The 23,414-nt window shown below is 39.7% G+C and overlaps 2 protein-coding genes across 2 annotated transcripts in view; both read right to left on the bottom strand.

Moving 5' to 3' along the window:
• Positions 1–17,526, bottom strand: part of LOC137952392 (SART-1 family protein DOT2-like) — a 35,450-nt gene extending 17,924 nt beyond the window's left edge. The window contains 2 exon segments of the mRNA XM_068799547.1: positions 15,281–16,341; positions 17,342–17,526. Coding sequence (XP_068655648.1) covers positions 15,281–16,332 — 1,052 coding nt within the window. The 5' untranslated portion in view covers positions 16,333–16,341; positions 17,342–17,526.
• A 1,043-nt stretch (positions 17,527–18,569) lies between these two features.
• Positions 18,570–23,346, bottom strand: LOC137951525 (vacuolar protein sorting-associated protein 2 homolog 2-like). Its single transcript, XM_068798238.1, has 11 exons — positions 23,194–23,346; positions 22,157–22,201; positions 21,910–21,944; positions 21,768–21,822; positions 20,270–20,370; positions 20,078–20,149; positions 19,696–19,767; positions 19,187–19,267; positions 19,046–19,081; positions 18,899–18,957; positions 18,570–18,817 (listed from the first exon to the last, which is right to left on the bottom strand). The coding sequence occupies exons 1-11, from the start codon at positions 23,225–23,227 to the stop codon at positions 18,757–18,759; spliced, it is 651 nt and encodes a 216-aa protein (XP_068654339.1). The 5' UTR covers positions 23,228–23,346; the 3' UTR covers positions 18,570–18,756.
• Between the last annotated feature and the right edge of the window lie 68 nt (positions 23,347–23,414).

Below are 23,414 nucleotides of genomic sequence, written 5' to 3'. Positions count from 1 at the left end.
ACAAAAATTTGTTTTGAAATGGAGGCAAAATTTTATCAAGTGAAAAAAAAAGATACAAGAAACAAAACTGGCAGGCACCCAGCTAACAATCACCCAGAATCACTTTCAGCTAAGTTAACAATGATATTGAACATCGAGTGTCCCATTCTAGCATAGTGATGCACTATATGTTTGCGAAACAAAGCACATGATTCCACAAAATTTGCAAAGAGACTAACAAATCCTCTATTTGGGTGAATTGCTGATCAAAACTCCATACATGGCTTTCGTTCCCTTTTTTTTAGAGGAATGAGATTATATTAAAAGGCCAAAAGCCACACAAAACGACAAAGGAGGCAAGGAAGATCCCGAGGCAATGAGGGATTTAAGGGCAACTCTATAAAGGTGATGGGCCGGGGGATAGACATCTAAGAAAGGAGAAGTCAAGTGTCACGAAGTGGAGAGGCCAAGAGGCTTTCGAATTCCCCACAGGTGTCAAGCCAAACTACAATGGATCCAGTGATCTCACACATAATCTCATCACCCGAAGCTCAACAGTTCTAGAACTGATGGTTGTTGCACTAAAACCATAACCCCCATGAGACATGGGCAAGGATAGCCGAGAAGAGGATTGTGCTGAGCTTTGGAAGAGAGGCCCCTTTACTAAATTGGCTAAGGTTGAGTAAGCTGCAAGAAACACAGTAGGAAACTTCAATCTTGCTAAAGAAGTGCATCTAAGTTCTCCATGCAAAAAGGCAGTGAAGTAGAATGTGATCTATGTTCTCCTCAACAGCATCACAAAAGTTACAAAAATATTGGGGAACTACATTGCCATGGTGCCTAAGGTTGTCAGTAGTGAGTATTTTTCCAAGCAACGCACTCCATAAGGAGAAACTTTAAGGGGTCCAGAGAGCATCCAACTTATAGCTACATCATGGCTCCGACCAGGGTTCCTACCACAAAGGCTAGCTTAAGCCAAGGAGACGGTAAATCTTCCATTATCCTCATGAATCCAGATAATCCGGTCATCATTATTGGCCCAAAGATGACAACCTGCAGAGAAGCCAACACATCTCCACAGCCTCCTCATCTTTTAACCCTCTTCTAATATGAAAATTCCAGTCACCATCAATTCTGGAATCAGCCACTCAGATGAACTGATCTCCCACAACGCTTAAGAGCTGAGGAAAGACTAGTGAAAGGGGTCTGTTGTCTGCCCATGTGTCCAACCAGAAGCGAGTGGTTCTGCCATTTCCAATATAGCGACGAATGCCAAGAGTAAAATCAGGCAGAAGGGGGAATATAAGGGCAAAAGATTTCTGTGGACGCCTCCTCTATCCACCATCTTGAATTCCAGTTCAGTTTGGTAACAATAGCTCGCCTCTACATGAGGTTAGGAGAGGTGTTGAAGTGCCAAAACTACTTGAGGAGGAGGGCATGGTTCATTTCCTTGATAAATCTAATTCCCAAGCCGCCTAGAGCTTTAGGGGATCAGACATCCTTCCAATTCACAAGGTGACATCTGAATTCATAATCAGCACCACCCATAAGAATCCCTTCTTGAGTCCTTCAAAGCAATTTCTGAGTTAAGCCGGGCAAGGGAGGAAAGACATAAAGTATTGAGGGAGGCCACAAATATAGGAATTCAGTAGTATCAATCCCCCAGCTTTAGATAAAATTCTCCTTTTTCCAAGTAGAGAGGCAATTTTCCAATTTCTTTCAACCAATGTCCAAAGACTTTTGTCTGGTCTTTTATCAAAAGGGGAAAACCAAGGTGGGTAGTGGGTAGAGTGGCAACCAAGCAACCCATATAAGTAGCATAATTCCTCAACTCGTTTTCATCAACATGAAAGCCAATAATGGAAGGTTTTGCCAATTAATCTTTTGCCCGAGGATATCTCAAAGAGTCCAAGGACAGCCTTCAACCTTTTGACTTGATCTAATGTGGCTTCGCAAAAACAAATGGTATCATCAGCGAACTAGAGAAGGGGGTCATCCTTGTAGGTGTCAACCAATCATTTTCACGAGAAGAATAGACAAAGGCTGAAAGATATTCAACAACAATATAACAACGTAAAGAGGAAAAGATATCTCCTTGGAAGGATCTAGAGAGATCCTTTGAAAGAGCAGCATACCGTTCCATTAAAAAGAAGAGAGTACCTAGCAAAGGAGACACATGCCATGATCTAAGATTTCCAACAATTATCAAACCTCATCAATCCCATAACATGATCCAGCAAATTCCAATTAACCCGATCAAATGCTTTCTCAAGGTCAAGCTTGAGAAGAATCCTTGGTTTTTCAGATGTTTGAAGTAATCCATGATTTCATGAGCAGTCATAGCAGTATCTATTATACATTGGCCCTTGATGAAAGTGCCTTGGCCATGATGTATAACCATATGGAGGACAACTTTCAGTCTACGGACAAGGAGCCGAGCAATTTTCTTGTATGTGTTGGTGACCAAACTGATTGGGAAAAATATGAGGGGCATTCAGGGTTGTCCTTCTAAGGAACCAAGACAATAAAAGATGGGCCGATTGCAGCACATTTAATACCCTTGTAGAAAAAACACTTCACCACTCCACATACATCCAGTTTCAACATAGGCCCAAATTTCTTGGAGAACTCTCTATTGAAACCATCCAATCCAGGAGCACAATCAAAAGAAAGACAAAGGACCACTTGCTCAATCTCCAATTCAGAGAAGGGGACCTTCAGGAGGCTGATAGTAGCAGGTGAGAGCTGCTGAAATTGAAGCCCAGGGATCAGTGGCCGGATTGTATTTTCATCCCTATATAAATCTGTGAAGAAGTTCAACAATTCATCAGTAAGACAGGACCTATCCGAAGTGAACTTGTCATTTTAAAATCACATTGCAGGGGATTTTAACGCTTTCTGATATTGTAATGAGAAGAAGCCGCCGGAAAATTTCATGCCAGCAGCAACCAATTCTTTCAAAACTGGACCACTTTTTGGCCACCGTGACTGGTTGCAGCTTTTTTGGCAATGTCACTGGAAGAGTGCTCAACAAGGTGGGTCCTAACCACTGGCCTATCATGCTCTCCACCTCCTTTGAAAAATGGGGGCCTACACCTTTTCGATTTGAAAACTCATGGCTCTGTAAGAAAAAATTTGACTCTCGTATAAATGGATGGTGGGGTGAAGGTCCAAGCTATGGTAAGAGGGAGTGGGCTTTCCCTCTCAAGATACAATTTGAAAAGGAAAAATTAAGGAATGGGACACAAGTCGTTGTGCCTCTTTGGGTGCCAAGAAGGCATCTCTCCTCTCTCGGATTGCAGATCTAGACCTGGTGGAGGAACAAAGGTATTTATCTCCTGCTAAGTTCACTTCTCGAAACTCTCTGAATTCTGAACTTAATACTATTCTACATCAAGAGAAAATTCGATGGAAGCAAAGAGCCAAATTTAAATGGCTAAAGGAAGGTGATGCCAACACAGTTTTTCCATACCATCGCATTGGCAAGAAGGAGATCCAACCGAATCACCTCATTATGTATTGATAATGAGGTAACGTCGTGTCGAACCTCGATTACTAATGTGTTGATTCAATTTTTCACACATCTATATTTGGAGGATGTACAAATAGGCCAAAAGTTCAACACATAACCTTCTCCCGGCTCTCTCATGCAGCCACTTCCCTATTAGAGTCCCCTTTCTCAGCTGGAGAAATTGAGCAGGCTATACTTGGTATGGAATGTTATAGGGCTCCAGGCCCAGATGGTTTTAATAGAGATTTTCTGAAAAGGTTTTGGCCAAGGCTCAAGGAGGACATCTCTGATATGATACATGATTTTTTCATGAATGGTATCACTTTTCGCAGCATCGGCGCGTCTTTCATTACCTTGGTCTTGAAGAAGTCCAGCGTTGAGAAACCAGAAGACTTCTGGCCTATCAATCTAGTAACGAGTGCATATAAAATCATTGCAAGAATTCTGGCACATCAGCTAAAGGCCTTGCTCACGATCATCATCCACCGTGAGCAAGGTGCCTTCCTGAAGGAAAGAGAATCCTAGGCTCCACTATGGCAGCTCATGAGTTTATCAATCATTTCAGTCGTAGCAAGGATCCAAGAATTGCCCTCAAGCTTGACCTAGAAAAGGCTTTCGATCAAGTAAATTGTGTACTCCTTCATGAGTTAATGGAGAAATGGGCTTCGGTGCAAAATGGAAATTTTGGATCAGTAGATGCGTGGGTTCTGCCTCCTACTCTCTCATCCTCACTGGATCGGTTTGCGGGTATTTCAAAGGGACCAGGGGAATCAGGCAGGGAGACCCACGCTCTCCGCTTCTCTTCATTATTATAGTGGAATTTCTCTCCTCAATGTTTACTCGGCTATGAATCTTGGGTGGCTCCCTCCTACTAGCCACCAGAAGGCTTTCAATATCCCCATTCTACAATACGCGGATGATACCATCATTTTTGGGATCGGTAACATGAATGGTGCCAGAAGGATCAAAGCAGTCTTGGGACTATTTGAACTAGCCTTGGGGCAGAAAGTTAATTGAGGGAAAACTTCCCTCATGGGTTTTAATGTAAGTCCTGAGCTACTAGATGAGATGGCAAATCTCTTTGGTTTTGAAACATCTAGCATCCCGTCCACTTACTTTGGCCTTCCCCCCTTCAATGGTCGCATAAACCAAAGTCTTTGGAACCCCGTGGTGGAAAAGACTGAGACTTGTCTGGCATCCTGGAAGGGCCGTTTTCTCTGCAAAGCAGGAAGACTCATCCTCCTAAAGTCTTGTATTTCAGGCATACCGAATTATTGTCTTTTATGCCTTGTTCCGCCTCCATATGCAATGAAATGGATAAGTTAAAAAGAAGATTTCCTTGGAGAGGATCGAGTGATACCTTTAAATATCATTTGGTCAATAGGAAGAGGTTTGCCTGCCTAAACAGATGGGAGGTTTGGGGATTCAGAAATCAAAGGAAATAAATCAAGTTTTGCTCTTAAAATGGATTTGGAAGTTCAACACTATATCTTCTAATCTTTGGAAGGAAATGGTAAAAGTCAAGCTTGGTTGTCCTTCTCCATGGTGGACTTCAGGAGGTAATCGGAGGGGTCTATCTCCAATTTGGAGATCGATATATTCACTTATTCCCGCATTCTCCTCTGCTAACAGATTTATGTTGGAAACGGCAAATTCTTAAAATTCTGGGAGGATTGGTGGACAGGACAGGAACCCCTTCAGTCTTCGTTTAGGAATCTTTTTCTCTTATCTTTATGAAGGGAGATATCAATTGTCGAAGCTTTTGAGGGGATGGATTGAACATGCACCCTAGACAGGGTCTTTCTGATATTGAGGCATTAATGGCTTGCAGGTAGATGAAATATCTACACTCTGTATGACTAAGGCCTTCAAAAGTCGACATACTGATTTGGTGGCCAGACAAAAGTGGAATCTTCACAGTATCCTCCGCTTACAAACTTATCAATGGTTGGCATCTAAATCAAAGTGATCAGGAGATTTTCTTTGCATGGCGTCTTTGTGCTCCGCCAAAGATAAAAAAATTCATATGGAGCGCCTTACAAGGAAAAATACTCACGGCCGATGTGCTCAGAAGAAGAGGCCACCTTGCTATTGATCTTCTTTGCCCTTCTACAACTCAGAGGTTGAGATAGCCAGTCACACCCTGTTTCAATACTCCTTCTCGTGGAATGTGTGGACTTCAATTCTGTATGTCAACAGATTTGATCTCTTTCAATAAGTCGCTCATTGGTATCCCCTTTCCTGAGTTTGGAAAGCTTATGGTCTCTGCTTGCACTGGCTTCATCCCATGGGGGCTTTGGAATGAGCTCAATCGCAAGCGATTTGATGCTAAATGTGATTCCGCGGAGAGAGTAGTCGAGCATGTTTTGGGTCAAATGTCAACATAGCTTCTTACCAAGAAGTCTTTCTCCTCCTAGGTGGGCTCCTCTATCCGCGACAACTGGAGCACAATGGCAAAAATGAAGTTTGCATCCAGGGCCCCAATTATGCAAGAATGGATCCCCCTAGAGCACGGTTTCCTAAAGTTGAATTTTGACGGTTCCTCTCTTAGCAATCACGGGATTGCTGGCTTTGGGGAGTTATCTCGGACCACTCTGGGAACCAACACTTCTCGTATGCTGGCCCGTTAGGCATTGCTGACTCAACGTCAGTTGAGCTCCAAGGCCTCCTCAATGGGCTTCGCTTTTTCAGAGACAATTGTAGTGGCCCTCTTCACATTGAAGGAGACTCAAAGGTGGTAATTGGTTGGTGCTAGACTGCATCCTCTCCCCCGTGGCGCCATTGGGACTCTTTTAGGGAGATTCTTGAAATTGCTTCTCAGATCTACAAATTTGGCAACAGATGTGCTTGCCAGGACGAGAGCAACCCTTCAATTTCTTGTTGTTAGGGATTTGCTCCTATCTCCTTTGTAATTTTCTCTGTTAATATATTCATCTTTTCAAAAAAAAATTGATGTTTAGAGAGCAAACTCGATTTGATCTGTAGGGGCCGAGGCCACGGCATGGAAATATTATGTATTGTCGTCGCTTACAGCTAACATTTAAATCTTGCACATTGTTTCCAATGAGCCATTTCTTGAAATTGATTAGAAATTGCAATTCCACTAGTAGATTTAGAGGGGGAGAGAGACCTTTGTTCTTCAATGACTTCAAGGTTGGCGATTTGAGTAAGAAGAAAGTTCTTCCGCGTAGAGGTGGCTGCACAATGGCTAGTAAACCAGTGCTTGATTCGAATTTTTAGTTCTCTAAGTTTGACCCGAAGGTTCCAGCCAGCAAACCTACTAATTCATAGCTCCTTCCACCATTCATCAACCAGATTCTCAAACCCCTTCTCCAATAGCCAGGCATTCTCAAAGAGGAATGGAGGAGATCCCCATCAGCCCAACTTGGTGTCAATCTGAATAGCCCAGTGATCAGAGCAGACTTTATTCAGAAAATGACCATAGGCCAGTGATCAGAGCAAGCTTTATTCAAAACATGACCAGTGGTATCCCTGTATATCTGGAACCAAATCAGAGTAGCAAAAAATTTGTCTAGTTTAGAAAAAATTGGGGAGCGCTGACCATTACTCCAAGTATACGCCTTGCAAAGAGGGAGATCTCCAAATCACAGCTCCCGATGAAGACTGCAAAGCCTTTCATCGATGAGTTGATTCTATAGGCAAGAGGCGATTTCTCCAATTAGTATCTGATAGCATTAAAATCATCAACCATGAGCCATGGAAGTGACCAAACCTGAGTGAGGCAAAGGAGCTCATCCCAGAAATCAGGAGGTTGTAGATGTCAAGTCGGGCTATAAACTCTAGCACAAGCACCAATTACAACCATTGTTGCGGTCAATTAATTTGACACTGATTGAGAAATTGCTGAGATAGCATCCTCCACCTTGATTGAATCATCATCCCACACTGCATGGATACCCCCTGAGTGTCCAGTTGCATTGACGGCTCTCCACTTAAAGATGGGCAGCGCCATAGGTTATGAACTATTGCAAGAGTCATGACTTGTAATTTAGTTTGTTGAAGGATAATGAGCTGGGATTTGTATGATGAGTCCAACAAGGTCCAAATGGTGGCTCTTTTCTTCCAAGAATTAATTCTGGTAACATTCCATGATAGAAAAATCATTAGCCTTTCCTTTTTTGTTCTCTGAATTCCTTGATTTCATACACCCCCGAGAGTTTTCCTTTGAAGACAGCCCCCATGACTCGAGCAAGGTCCATCATTTGGGACCAAGTTTCCTCATCATATTTGTACCTTTCCGTTTGCAAAGCATCAACCAATTATTGAAATCTTGTGCCAGGTAGGGAAATGCATAATTGGCATGCTTCACAGTCGATAGTGTAGGCAGGTTGGCTAGGGCCAGCAGCTTCCAGCTAAACACACCTTCTGGTGCTTCTTCTTGAGGACACCAACTGCTCGTCAGTAGTATCAGGGGCACTTCGAAAGGAAATTCAGATAGAGGGTTGAATGATTAATTGTTGACCAAAGAGAGGTTACTATCATGGGAGGAAGAAGTATTGTCATCTTCAGAAGGGTGAGGCTGGGCAGGGCTCAAGTTTTTGCCAGATTTGGTATGGTTGGACGGGGGTTATTTGAGAAAAGTTATGGGTAGAAGCAAAGGTAGGGTGGTTGGTTTCCTGAAAAGAAGTGGCCATTTTGGTGTTATTATTTGGGCACCAGGTGTCAAGTGTTGGGTCATTTGGTCCACATTCTTGGTTAGGATCAAGTGGTTGGAGTAATTCGTGGTGGGGGTGATTTCCTAAGTTGGGTTCATGGTATGGAAGATTGACAAGTGGGAAAAAATCTTTTTCCATGTTAAGTATGGATATTGGAGTAGGTGGGGGAGATTTGTCTTAGAGTTCAGAAAGTTCTATGGGGCTGGGATTTAAAGAGGTGTCTCCGTCCATGTGGAAAGAATAGGAACAGGGTGTCAGTCTACAAGTTTTGGTTAGAGTAGGGGGTCAAAGTTGCCGTATTCTGAAAAGGGGAGTTGTTAGGTGCAGGAGTAGGTGGGTCATTCTGATTCAAATGTGAATTAAAGTCTGCAAGCAAACTGGGTCAATGTCTGAGTCCCCATCAAAGCCGTCGTTGAAGTCGACTCACTACAGATGCGGTTTGAGGCCGAGTTAGAATCAGCATGTCTTCTCCTTCACTTCTAGCAACGGTGTCCATTTGGTTCATGAAAGTGTCTGGGTAATGCCGATGTCCTCAAATTGTATGCAAGTTCAAAAGTGTTCAGATCTAATGTGGAGCTTGATCAACTGGGAACAAAACTGGGCATCCAAGGGTATGATAAAAGCTCGAACATACTCAAGCTTGCTCCGGTTTGATGTGCTAGTGTCAATTTTTACCAGTCAATCAAACGTTTGTGCCACTTGATTAATAATTGGAAGTTGCCACAGCTCCATTGTCTCAAGCACTCTTCCAAGTCCAATTGGTTCCATTCACGAAGTTCAGAGGGGATAGTCGTGTTTAGGATCACATTTTTATCAGCCACATTGGTTGACCATATGAACCAACTTTCGACATCCAATCATGAACAAACTAGTTTTTCGGATAGCGTGTGGCAGAATGATAGCTAGTGGATAGTTTCCACACCCTTAATATCCATTGAGGGTGATCGATAAACAATTCCCCGTGATAACTTTTCCCGCCCATTCATAAAGGGTCTGAGGATGTAAGAAAAGAGTGAGATAGGTTTGTTTAGGTGGTCTAGCCAAGGGGGGAGTGGAAAGTGGAGCATTAGCCATAGCTAGCTTGGGACCATTGATGGACAGTATTATAATGGAGGGGAGTAAGGGGTGCAGAAGTGGGATTGGTGTTCTTCAGTTGCTTGGTGAAGCTAGCACATACCTTCTTCAGCGAACTGAAGGATCGCTTGTCACCATTCTGAACAGTAATGCAAATGATGTCGCGTAGCTTGTGAAGTTTCTCAATGATGATGCTGAGTTTTGTCATCCCATATTGAAACAGAAATTGGTTCTGCCCGCGTTAACTCTAATATTTGTCAATTTGTTGGTCTTCTAGTTCTGCACCAAAGTCCAGCCTTCGTCTCTATCAAGATCACCGTTCCCCGAGCCATCGTGCAACCGCTTACTCAAGAAGTACCTCTGCTTCAGTCCCGCTTCGTCGAACCTATCATCATTTCCGGAACTTCAATCTCTTCCCTCACTTCTATTCCTCCATCATCGATCAATTTTTCCTCTGTTTTTCTCTTTCCTTCTTCCTCTATCTCTATTAGAGCATTCTCCTTCCTCAGACGTGTTGTCTTCTTTGTTCATCACAATCTTTGTTTGTCTCGATGCTTGATCGCCCTGTCGCATCGCTTGTTCGCCTCATCACCACTTCTAGCTATTGTTCCCCTTGGCCCAATAAAGCACTATCTTCAACTTGCCTTCCACAATCACTAGGCTAGAGAAGAATCTATTATAGGTAATCATCACATGAAGTAAAGCATAAACTTCTGCTGTGGTCAAGTCAATCTCACCCAAGGGACCAAAAGGAGAGGAGTGTGGCTTCACAATCATGAACCACCTCCCTGTAGCCCATGGGACCAAGTTTGCCAAATGAGCACCCATCAAATTTGAGTTTTAAATGGCCAAGGGGGAGGGGTCCAGGCTGTTAAAGTCTCAGCGTGATGCTTGCCACATGAAGCTATTTGCTCCAATTCTCTCTGATGAGTGCTCTTATAATTTCTTCAAAATCTTTCACCAGATTGGACCGTTGGAAGACAAAGTGAACTATTTTTCCTATGATGACCCCAACTGACCTAGACTTCACCACAAATGTGCATTCATTGCATTCCAACCATAGGCACCAAGAAATAGCAGCAGCAGTGATACAGCATAAAACGATCCTCAACACAGTTAGCTTGAGATAAATGCTGCTGCAGATGTGGTCAAATAGAGTGGCTGGCATGTAAAATTTCAATCAAATCTCCCATAAAATGACTAAAGCTTCCCTCACAAAGAGCAACGGCGAAGAGTGTGATCAATTGTCTCTTCTTCACTTACAGAACTTGCAAAAGTCCTAGCTGGATGCACTCCCTTTTTTACAGCTGATCACAAATGAGGAGGACCTTTCTTTCTAGAAAACACCACAAGAAGACTTTAACCTTTAGAGGGACAATGAGCTTCCAGGCTGTTGAGGATTGAGGGTGAATTCCTGTTGGCTCCTTAGCAATCGTTTATGACGCAAGGTGATTGAAAATATCCCAGAACTCTAGATGGGTTTATCTTCCCCCATCCCTCTAATATTAGCTTGAAAATGAGGAGGTCAACCTAAGGCCATCTCATGAACAAATAGAAGTCTCAGATTGAGATTCCAGCTTCCACTGCCAAACAACCGAAATACTTGATTCACCATAATTCTGGGGTCTCTTGTCAATCTGTAAATGTCGTGAATTCCACCACAAGATTGATCGTGTAACCAAAAGACACAAAAGATACGAAAAGGCTCTCTACCCAACTTCAACTAAAGGCTTGGACTGAGGTCTCTCCTATTTTTTTAATCACCTTCAACCTGCATGGAACCAGAAGAAGAACTAAAAAATTTTGAAACCCTGGCAGAGGCCTGAGCTCCCCCATGTCAATCGGCAAAGGATACAAAAGGAGCCTACCCTACACTATCACAAAATACACCCTCCTCTACCAGCAGAACTGGCATTTCCCGCAGAAATGGGAGGCGTCCAACTGTGGACTTCCACCAGTCAATGGATCCAAGTGGCAGCAGCAGCAGCCACCATCCTCATCATAGGGTGGAGATTGAGCAGAAATTTGGGAGGCTGCTGGCCCAGCAAAGAATGTGATGAATGATTTTTTCAACGAATCATCACACAGAGAGGGTTCCTGTCCTCCAACATCCTTTACTTCTTTCCTTTGCAAATGCCGCAAAAGATGACAAAAAGAAACTGCCAAGCAATTTTGTCTTTTACAGCATTATCCAGTTAATTGACTGCAGGAGAACAGAAGAGGCTGAAGTAAAGAACAAATTTTCTTAGAACAGCAACCAACCCATGTATCAAAACTGATGAAGCATTTTTTTCTTTCAAAATGGAAAACAAAAGGAAATGATTATTTTTTTGAAAGCTGAGTACACGTGCATACACCCCTTATCCCCTGGTGAGACTTGAAAGGAAATTGTTGGAAGATGGGCCCAAGCCCATAAGACCAAGGAAGAACCATGCATCCAAGAGATATAGAAGACGGGCTCAAGGCCCACATATCAAGGAGAAGGCCCATCGGCCCACATACAATGATGACAGGATGGTAAATAAAAAGTCATCTCATAGAGATGGCATTGATGTAATTAAGTTAAAGTTCTAGGGTTAAAACCCTAAACCCTAAACCATAAGTTCCGGGGTATTATTGTAATACAGTAGTTTCATTAATCTATAAATAGAGCTTCAGGGGGAGGGTTAGGACATCAAGTCCATAACCACTTCTTCCTCTGGTTTTCTCTCAATGAGTCCCTTTCCCTTTTTCTCCATGAGCTAAATTCATAGTCCTGAAAATCAGCAAAAATAATTATTGGTATGGCCACCAGAATTTTATATGAAAGGGAAACAACCCAATAAACCATCTCAAGAAGGAACACACAAAAAGAGGCTACAAAACCACCAGAATTTCTCCATGAAACAGAAGCAACCTGATAAACAATCTTAATAAGGAGTGAACCAAAAGGGACTACAGAGTACAGGATACTACACTTCCAAATTTCTCGGTCCCCTCCACAACCACTGCAGTAGTGATTCTGCAAGGAGGCCAAAGCTGGCTTGCCTAAACTTCTTCCACATCCCTTGGGCCCAACAAAAAATAAAGTTCCAACCTTTATGGCCATTACTCAAGGAGAGAGTTGCAAGTGTCTAAATATGAGAATCACAATGTATAAAAGCAGGAAATTCTCAGTAAGAGGAAAATCACCCAGCCAAGTATCAAGCAAAAAATTTACCAAGGCCTCAGGAGTTGTGGTCTTTAATTCCTTCAAAAAATTTAGACTTGATTCTGCATATGACTTTCCAAATGCCCAAGGAACTCAAGAGTATGAAGTCCCCTAAGAATCTAAGAACTCTCTAGTACCCATATTTTATGTTGAATGCAATGAAACCACTGAGTATCAGTTACAAACCAAACAGACCAGTCCAGTAAATGGTCTTTTCAAACATTTAGTGATCAAATCGCCACTTTTTTGCTTCTCTTAATAAAATCACCTTTCATAAAAAAAATCACTAGATATGTTGGCATGTAAACATCTTCCAAATTCACCAAGTGATATCAAAATCTATAACATGTTCGTGTCCAAGGAATCTTAACTCAATTGCTTCAGCAGAATGGAACACACATTGGGTTGGAAAGAACGAATTAAAATTTGAAGCCCACTAAGGGTAAATCAAGGTTACTCTTCTTCCAAGACTAATCTGCCGAAGACCAATGAGAAACAAAAAATAGAATCCATTATATGAATACCTTTTCCACTCATTTAGCACCAACTTTGGCACAGCAATTCTTCTATTCATATATTGGCTACTAGAGTGACTCTCAGCAAATCGCCATCAATAGCAATGTCTGCAATAAGACTCAACTACTTCACTAGTTTAAAAAAAAAAAAAAAAGAACTATTACCGGATTTTTTTTTTTTTGCAGGTCATTGTATCTGCTGCTGGAATATTGAAACTTTTTTTTTTAAATGATGCTGAATTTTATTATGAGAGCTCAGATTACAAAAGGGGAAGCCTTCCCAAACAATGAGAAATTGTTGGGAGGTTCCAAATTTTGCCAATTTATCAGCCAAAGAATTGGTTGATCTAGGAACGAGGTTCCAATTACAATGAATGGAAGACACAATGTCAGCAATACAATCAATAATTGGCCAGTAGCGCCAAGGAAGGGAGTTATCTTTTGAACACCAGCTAATGACAGTCTTTGAGTCGCCTTCGATAATCAGCTTGTCATGAAGCCACTCTTTAAAGATTTGGAGGCCGAATAGAAGAGCACTCACTTCAGCAGTATTTGAATCAGCAATACCCACCGGCCCTGCATAGGATAGAATAGGGTCTCCACTGCTGTCTCTTAAAACACCACCAGCTCCAGCCGGCCCAGGACAGCCTAAAGCACAACCATCAAAATTGAGTTTGGTGCAGTCGTAAGGGGGAGGATCCCAGGTGGCCATAACTGGATTTCTACAGGGGCCCGCCATGATCAAACCCCAATTTTCCCAAAGGGAGACGCCCGATAGAGAAGCAAACTCTTTCCTAGAATGTAGCCAACTCGAGATAAGGCCCACTGCCTGAGAAGCTATATTATCCGAGGTGCTAGCCTTGGAGTTGAATCTCTAGTTGTTTCGCTCGAGCCATATGCACCATGGGACATGCGCAAGGCATGCCAAGAGAATTATCTTGCCTAGCCTAAGAAGACATATCCCCATAACCATCTCATAGGTGCCAAAAAGGTCCTGATTGTAGCCCCATTTGGAGACCAATCTTCTGAAATATCTTCATCCAGACTTGCCAAGAAAAATCACATTGTAAGAGAACATGCTAGACTATCTCGTCACACACACCATAAAGGGGACAAGTGCGATCGGGGGCAATGTAACCTCTTTTATGGAGGTTGTCAGAGATGAGGATCTGTGCTCTGATGGCCGTCCACATGAAGAATTTGATTTTACTAGGCGCTGAGAACTTCCATGCCAGGTTTGCCTTGTGCGCTGCAATATTGAAACTTCAAAAGTACATGAGCAAATAAAAAGAAAGTTCCAAACCTCTGTTTGAAACACTTGTTTCTCAATACTTAGTACTCTTCTAACCCAATATTTGCTTTAATATATATTATGAAGAAACATGTGGCAATTTTTTAATCTTTTTTTTTTCTTTTTATAAAGATGTGTTGTATTAACAAGCGAAAATTTACAAAGGAAGAGGGAGTAAATCCCTAACAACAAGATGTTGGAGGGATGCTCCCTGCTTGGCAAGCACATCTGCTGCCGAATTTGCAGATCTCGGAATATGAGACCAAATACAAAAAAATAATGAGGTAATCTCTACAATCTCCTGAAAGATTTCCCAATGCCTCCATGGCGGAAAGGAAGCACACCGGCACCAGCCAATGACTACCTTGGAGTCCCCTTCAATGTGGATTGGACCACTGCATTTATCTCTGAACACCCGGAGCCCATTGAGAAGGCCATATAGCTCTGCAGACGTTGAATTGGAGATGCCTAATGGACCCGCATAAAAAATACACTGATTGCTAGATGAATCGGCAATTTTTTAATCTTAGATAATAAAGTGACTCTCATCCTCATCCATTTTCATAATATGTATTTATTTTCAAAAAAACTAATAAATATATATTGTAAAGAGATACGTGGCATATTTAAAATTTAAATTTAAATAATATAGAAACTCCTTTTTACGACCTTACTTGAACAGGATCTATTCTATAGGATCGTACAACTTGTTTCTTTAGCACTAAAGAGACAAGCTGGTGGATTTACCCTTCAAAAAAAAAAAAAAACACAGTAACTCTGATCCTCAACTATCTTCGTAAATGCTAATGCTTGAAGATTTTTTTTTAATGGTAAGAAACTTTGTGATAGAGCAAACAAAACTTACTACATAAATCCAAGAAACAAGACTATTCAAAAAATCAGCTAAACTCAAAAGAATATACCTAACTACACCATTTACCTTGCTCGAGTATACTTCACATCACATGGAAAAATAGAAAGCATTATAAAACTAATGCATAACAATGACCGCATAGAAATACAAAAAGTAGACATAGAACTTACTTCAATATGCGTTGTTCTAACTCTAGACTTGATTGCTGGGATCTACTTGGTTCCCTGTTCATGTCCTTCTGACCTTCTCTACTTCTTTCCGGATGAAGATCAAAATTGTTTGTTTTTTTGGACGCATTTGTCACTTCATCAGGGTCAAACTTCAGCTTCTCATCATTTTCCCCTACCTTGACCTTACCCTTCTCCCTCTCAAGTCCTTGACGGAAGCTCTTCTCATCCAACATATCCTTCTCTCTCTCCTTAGCTCTCTCTCTTTGTCTGTCCTTATCCTTGTTTTTCTCCTTATGCCTGTCCTTATCCAGCTTCTCTCGGTCTTTGTCCTTCTCTTTCTCCCTATCTCTCTCATGCTCCTTGCCTCTCTCTTTTTTCCTTTCTTTATCCTTTGCTCCCTCTGGTAATTTCTCTCTATTCCTGTCCCCATCTCTATCCTTCTCTCTGTCGCAATTTTTTTCTTTTGTCCTCTCCTTCTCCCAGTCTTTCTTTGACTCCTTCTCAAGCTCCCAGTCCCGCACTCTACTCTTACTGTGTTCTTTCTCTCTATCTCTCTCCCGATCCTTGCCATGGTCTCTTCCTCTCTCTTTTTCCTTGTCATGATCTTTTTCTTGATCTCTATCTCTACACCTGTCCCTTTCACGATATTTCTCATGATCATAATCTTTATCTCTCAATTTTTCTTTGTTTCCACTCTTCTCATGATCATACTCTTTATCTCTCAATTTTTCTTTGTTTCCACTCTTCTCATGCTCTTTCTTGTGGTCCACTCTATCTTCCATCCTTCTTTCTCTACTGTCTTTCTCCCTTGTTTCATGCCTTTCCAGTTCTTTATCCTTTTCTTTCACTCCGTCATGTGTCTTGGACCTTTCTCTGTCCCTAGTTCCAGTTTCTTTCTCCTCTCTCCTTACCTTTCTATCTTTGCTCCTATGTTTTCCTGACTCTCTTGATTTCTCCTTGCTATTATCTTGCTTAGTGCTGCCGTCCACTTCCATATCAACTTCATTTTCCACAAACTCGTCCGCAATGTGCTCCCCTTCCTCCGCTTCCATTCTTCTAGCCTGAATACATAGAGTGAGTATTTCAGCACAAGGACAATTAAGAAAAGGTGAAAGACAAGATATTTAAATGCAAGCAAATTGAGTTAAAAAAAAATTGAAGCTGCAACTGAAAGGAAGACTAAAAATTATTGAATGAATGAACGCAATAAAGATTGAAAAAGTAAAAGTCATGTCTAACTTCTAAAAGGCAAAATTGTTTTGATAAACGTCAAAAGCAGGGAAAAAGCAAGTTTTGTTTTCCAAAAACAACACTCAAATATGCTCGCCATCCTAATCATGCAAGTGAATTGAAATGATAAACACCAGAATACAACGGACAGTTTGCTAAACATACAATAGCGTAAACATACAATAGCGAGAAGATGGAAAACAAATCAACAAAACGCAGGAAAAAATAGAGCATAAGGGGACAAATAGACAGTATGATAACCACAAAATTGATGAAGGCAGTGACAGAAACAAGCAAATCATATTTCAGTCACAATATCTCATGGAAGAGTGCAGACAAAATAAACCAAAACTTAAAGAGAAACGAAAATGAAATACAGGCTACCTAATTGGCAGTAAATGAGACGAGATAGTGGGAAATATTTCAGAAACCTCACAGTGCCAAGATTAAACCGAAAATGCCATAGAGAAAATAACAACAGCACAGCCCCTGCCGCTGCAAGTTGAAGTTTCCGGAGGCCTTTATGACACGGGCACGAAAGCCTCCGCGCATTAAATCCCAGTAAAAGAAAAGCAACAGGAAACTGAAAGATTCCGCTCAGAGTATTACCACAATTCGACAAGTATCTAATAACTAAAATGGAATAGTCACTATCTAGCTCCAACTAACACATAAAGAAGTCAAACGAAAAATCCAACTAATACTTTCTCACTTCCCCGCCGAGATATGAGGATTTGTAAAAATGTAACGAAAATGTGTCGGAAAAACGCTCCTACATATCAATTCATTTGTTTATAATGAAAAACAGGGTTAGATATGCAGAATACATACCTTAATCCAGAAAAGGATGACAAAAGAAGGAAATCAAAGGGTATGTGCACTGTGCTCAGTGAGGAGAAATATGGCAGAGGAGAAGAACAGAGAATGGTTTTGGACCTTCCGTTCCACGCCCTTGTTACGGGAAACAGAAGAAGACCGAGCAGTGCCCGTTTACTAATGTTTGTGACGGAAGTAAAGGGACGCCAAACGGAAAATTAAAAATGGAGTACGTAATAAATTTTATTGATATATCAAACCTATTAGAAAATAAATTAGATGGTTTGAATGTTAGTAGCTAAAGATGAAATTAGAAATAAGCTTAGTAGAGTTAGTATGATAATTACAATTCTAGGATAAATACTCTTGGAGTGCCAAAGAATTCTAGAGTTAGTATGATAATTACAATTCTTATTGTTTTATAAATAATAGAAAATATGGTGTTAATATAATTATTTAGATCAATAAATGATACATATATTATTTAAAATAATATAATGAAAAAGTATATTATTACTATTATTTTTTTAAATGTATAAATTTAAAATCTAAATTTTACAATTGTTATATTATTTTAAAATTAACTTAATAAATTTATATTTTAAATTTATAATTATCATATCGTATTAACATGAGTACAATTCTAAGTAAAGGAACTTTGGAGGATTTGTGGTAAAGAAACTATTTTTTATATTAAAGTGAAATGGAAAATGAAAATGACAGTGAAAGCGAATTATCTTTTCGTGTTAGTATACTCAATGGAAAATGCAATGTAAAGTACTTTATTGTGTAATAAAACATCAAAATCTCTTGTTATTTAATAAACTGAATATATTTATTATAAATAATTTTTAAGAAAAATATAATTACTATTTTACCATTAAAATTAATGATCTATCGGGCATATGAAGAATTCGATTGTATTTAAAAAACTGAAAAAGTGTTTTAAAGTTACGATATTTAATTAGCACTTATTTGAAAATAATTGTTAAAGAAATCGTCATACATCTCTTGGGTTGAATTCACGTAAAAAAAAGATTGATCGCATTTTAAATATTATTAAACTCTCTATTATACGAAAGGTGGTTAGGAGACGAGAAGATCTCTATTATTGCATTTATTTTTTTATTCTAAATTATATAAATATCATCCTTAATCAATGCAAAATGTGTGGCTCAATTCAACATCTCATAGTATAAACATGTGAAAATTTTAAAATGCATCATTTTTTTTCCTAAAACAATTTAACTCAAAGTAATGTCGTATTAAAGCTTTGGAATCGAGGACAAAAGTCGGAAACAAATGCATATAGAACCGTTATTTATCTACAAGAATCCAACTAGTCTCAATGAGCTCCTCTGATGCAAAATTTACATTCAATAGCACATATTTCAAGAATTCTCTCTTTCCAATATAACTGCAGTTGTTGATCACAGACGCCGGAGGGATGCCAGTCTCTTTTCCAGATCTTCGACTTCTGTAGACTGGGCACTGCAATAGCTAAGTTTAAATGATCAGTAACTGGCATATATGAAATATATGAATATCAAAGCAGAAAGAGTGCCAAATTACTTTTGAACAACAGTTTCAACTTTCTTCCCAGCAATTCGACCCTTTGGAGCTGATGATAACTGTAGAGTTTCAGAAATAAACGAAAATAGCAGTCAAAAAAGAGCTTTAAACATAAGTTTCAACATATTGATCATTCAGAAAACCCACCTGAGAGGCGACATCCACACCAATTTCATCAAGCACCTGAGATGAACCATCGTGTTAGTACAGATTAAACATGAAGCAAATTTTTGCAATTGATGGTCACAAAAGGTGTTTGCCTATTCCTATCATTTTTGAAATCCTCACCTGGTTAGTTAGCTCTTCTGTTTCTTCTTCAGCTTCATCTTTGTCCAGAGTTTCATCTATAGCCTCTGACATCATCTCAATCTGCATGGAAATTAAAATATCAAACCTAAACTTCCAAGCCCTATTATTTTTGGAAGTTTTTTATATCTTAAACATAAGCATGCCTCATCAAGTTCTATATTATCTTCTCACTTTTATATCCAAAAAAAGTTCTATATTTTGCACATTGCTAAAGAGTGGACCATATCAACATTTTAGCATTTTCTTAAATACAGAAGCAGAAGATAACTACCGAATTTGCACAAACTTTTGTCCCACCATTTGTAAGCAGCTGAGGTCCAATGACACTAGCATATAGTCATTGCCATCTGAGGCAAAAATCTGACTCTGCTACTTACAACTCATAAATTGAATATAGATAACCAATTGAATAATCAAGAAGATTCGTGTTTCTCATTTAGGTAAACAGGAACAGAAAGCAGCATAGTCTAGGGTTGCTGAAACTTTACTGTCATATCCATTTGTGCTGACTGCTTCTGGAATTCTTTCATGATTTTAACCTGCTTAGTAGGGGCCATTTCCTGCAAACATTATCCAGGAGTTAAAAAAGAGACCTCGAAAGACGGACAACTAGGTCTGCTTAGACATTGAAGTAAATAACTAAAAAGGAACAATAGAATTCTTTTCAAATGAAACAAGAGTTGTTCCATAAAGGTTGATCCAACCAACGGATATAGTATTAGCCCTAAAGGGTGTTCTTCAGAAGGTTAGAAAACTTTGACCTGGTCAATAGAAGGATTCTCTAACTTGGCTCAGTCAATCCTAAACTGAATAAATATCACTAGGAAGGCTTAGGATTCTTTTCAGTATCAACATAAGACAACAATATACCTTGTTCATAGCTTTCATTGCTTTACTTGCGCCTTTCATTCCAACAGATATTGAAGTATTTGCATGCATAGCCTGAGGAATGGACAAAGGATGTATTTAGGTAGGAAAAGTAACCATTGAAATGCAAAAAGAAGGTCAGAGGAACAAACTAGATAAGATAGTGCAAACAGAAATGTTTTTCTGAACCAATACCTGTGTATGGGTTGCTACACCTCGTATTTGTGCCCTGCTCCCTTGTAAATTAGTGATTTGCTGTCTGAGCCGAACAAGTTGGCGGGCTAAGATCCGAGTAGCTGCCTGGCAAATGGAGATGCCATAAGTAATGATTAAACCTATTCAAATTATTTGTGGTTGAGAAACCAATGTGCAGACAACCATGGACATGAAGAACTTAAAAAGTCTACTCCAAACAAGGAAAAGAAGCATTTGGCAATTAGCTTAATGAGGAAAACAAGAAACCAAGTACAATCAGTACAAGTTGCAGTTAGAAGTTTTAAGAATCTGTTTTTTCTTAGCAATTTTCATTTATATTTCACTTAAATTTATTTTTTACAGAGATTTTTATTTGAGCGTTGTTGGGGCCTCTATTTGGTCTTATTTGAATTGGGTTTAGGCTCATTATGGTTTCTGTTATAAGTTATCACACGATCCTTGGTTGAGATTTATTCTGAAGATTTAAGTAGAGGCCACTGCTTTTTAAGGATAGTACTCTTTTATCACAGCAGTTAGAATAAACATTAGGAAGTTTCTCTTATGGCCTAGGATGTGAAACTCTAGATTTGACACCTCCATCTAACGTGTAATACCTTTCCATTTTTTACTATGCTTTTTCGCGATTTTTTATTCTTCCATCTCTCTATCCTTGTTTTCTTTGCCATATTTCTTCCAAATTCTCTCTTACGTTATCAAAGCTACTATACCATGATTGTTATAAGGGATCCTTTGCACCTCTCTTGTTCTATTTTCATTTTTCACTTCTTTCGCTTGGTTATTCAAAGGCCCCAGAGTTCTAAAAATTTTCATAAAACCTAATTTCCACATCCTCTTTGGGAGACTAACATATTGCATGTTGGAAAGAACTTAGTTCCTTCTATCAAGATCAATTAGTTCATGGGCAATTCCCTTCTTAGAGGAATTTCCTCTTCTCAACTATCTATTTAGATGTTTCTACAGTAAACTTGTCCAATTATGTTTTTCAGATTTATCATGCAAACAATTTAGTCAAATTGTCATTTCTCATCCCATGTCCCCAATTCAATGAATACCCTATTTTACCCTGTTCCAAACTGAGTCCCTTTGTAAACCCACAACTATTTTTTTACCAAAAAAAAGAATGCTTTCTGATATAAACTACAAAAATGTAAGAAAGTCAAGCAGCACATATCATACAGACTCCGTGGCTCCACATTACTTGGACCCACCATATGGGAAGGTCACCATGGATTGCCTGTGGTAATAAAACTCATGAGAATGGATAGTTTTAGCAATCTGATTGACACAGAGACTATAATGAAATAAAAAGGTTCAAAATTAACTAGTGGACAATTTCTTCAATGGCTTGGATCCATTGAATTAGGATACAAAGGTGGGGTTTGGACTGTCTCACTGAATCAGGTATGAAGGCCACTGTCTAATTGTGCATAAAAAATATAAAATTTGAAGCACAAGGAATTCAAATTAGTAGGTGGACTTGCCTCATTTCCAGTTTTTGCAGTCTTCTTTATCTCTGCTACCAGTTTTTTCTCCTGACACCCATCCATGCCATGTAAAAAAGAAAAACATTAAAATGGCTAAAAAGTGATGGCAGATAATATGTAGGCATATATTGTTACCTCTAACTGTAGAGCTCCAATCTCACGTTCAATACCTGAGAAAATGTAGAAAAGTCGATCATTTTCCATAATAACCAAGAATTGAACTTGAAGCTTGGATACAGAAGCAAATACTGAAGCAAAAGAAACCACAGGGAGGAAACTTCATGGAAAAATAAATTCATGACGAACCCTGATGAACCCAGAAAACTATCCAACTCCTAGAAGATAGAACACAACAGAGAAGATTTATGGAAAGAAGGTTAACCTCTTGTTGCATTTGACATTTCTCTTTTGCTTTCCCTGAGAGCATCTAGAGAAGTAGAAAATAGCATCAGGTTTAAAACCAGCTGAAGCTCTATTAGAAACAGTAACAAATAAACCCAATATGAAAACAGAAGTAAACTCAGAGGATTGATGAAAAGCACCTCCAAAAGAAACATAAGTCAACAATTGGACCCTTTAAGAAAGGTCTTTTCCCAGATAAATTCAGCAGGAGAGGTCACAGTTACAACAGTGTCGATTTAATAACAATAGAAAATAGTGTCAATTCAATAATGAAATATGATAACAATGAGAATAGTCCGCCTCTAGCATAATAAAAATCTCTAAGACAATACAGAAATCTATAATGACATCCAGCACAAGAGAGTTGGATTGGAGGAGCAGTGCTGGAAAGTTGTAGACGACCACGATAGTTCCTGCTATTGACGAGCGACCATCGGACACCATAATGTGGAGATTCCCTGCACTCGACCATTATGATCCAAACGAGTTCTTGCCCAGAACCAGTAACCGAAGCAGCACAAAATCGCGTCATAACCAAAATATATGGTCCATGCAGCCAAAAAATAAAAAATTACTGCCAACAATCTAACACAACTGTGTGTCAAAGGAGATAGTAGCAAAGGAAAAACATGAAACTGTGAAGAAGCAACTCAACCCATCTAAATGCCATAACTGAAACACAGAGAATATGTTCGTGAATTTCACAAATCTGTGATCATCTAGGGAGTGCAACCCAAATTTCCGAAGCAAAAAAAGAAGAAGAAAAGGACCAAGAGTGAGAATCCTGCTCAACCGACCTTTTCCCAAACAAAATACGAGACAAACTTGCCAAACTCCGAGAAAAAATCGAACACATTTCAACACCAAAAATAGCGAAAAACATGAAAAAAAAACCCACTTCGCCACATCAAACCTCAAATGGACATACAAACGAAAAAACAGAAAAAGCACACCAAATAAGAGTGGAAATTGAGCTGAAAAAGCTTCCAGTAAACCCTAAAAATGTGAAAAATGTACCTTTGGCCGTAGTTTTCTTCTTGAAGATATTCATCTTGGATGCAAGCAGCAACTCTCCAGAAACCCCAATTCTTTTGACGATAGGAGAGACTTTGGGCTCCCTGGACTGGTAGTGAAGCTTCACTCGACGGCGGCACTTTGAAGGGCGCGTTGCGCCTTTCTTCGTATCCAACGGTACACAACCAGGTAGCCGTTACAGAATATGCATTTACCAAATTACC

The sequence above is a fragment of the Aristolochia californica genome, unplaced genomic scaffold, assembly GCF_029961685.1.
Source record: "Aristolochia californica isolate CCGP_79_NKW_82.1479 unplaced genomic scaffold, dmAriCali1.0.hap1 SCAF_15, whole genome shotgun sequence".
NCBI classification, from domain to species: Eukaryota; Viridiplantae; Streptophyta; class Magnoliopsida; order Piperales; family Aristolochiaceae; genus Aristolochia; species Aristolochia californica.
The sequence above is the reverse complement of the archived record's forward strand: the minus strand, read 5'-3'. Positions and strand labels throughout refer to the sequence as shown.

Bases quoted from the DNA above. Each gene is read 5' to 3' on its own strand.
- LOC137951525 (XM_068798238.1), bottom strand. From the start codon at position 23,227: ATGAATATCTTCAAGAAGAAAACTACGGCCAAAG. The intron at 22,202-23,193 runs GTACATTTTTCA...CTACTTCTCTAG, and splicing joins GAAGAAAACTACGGCCAAAG to ATGCTCTCAGGGAAAGCAAA. The intron at 19,082-19,186 runs GTGAGGATTTCA...GGTTCATCTCAG, and splicing joins CAGAAGAGCTAACTAACCAG to GTGCTTGATGAAATTGGTGT.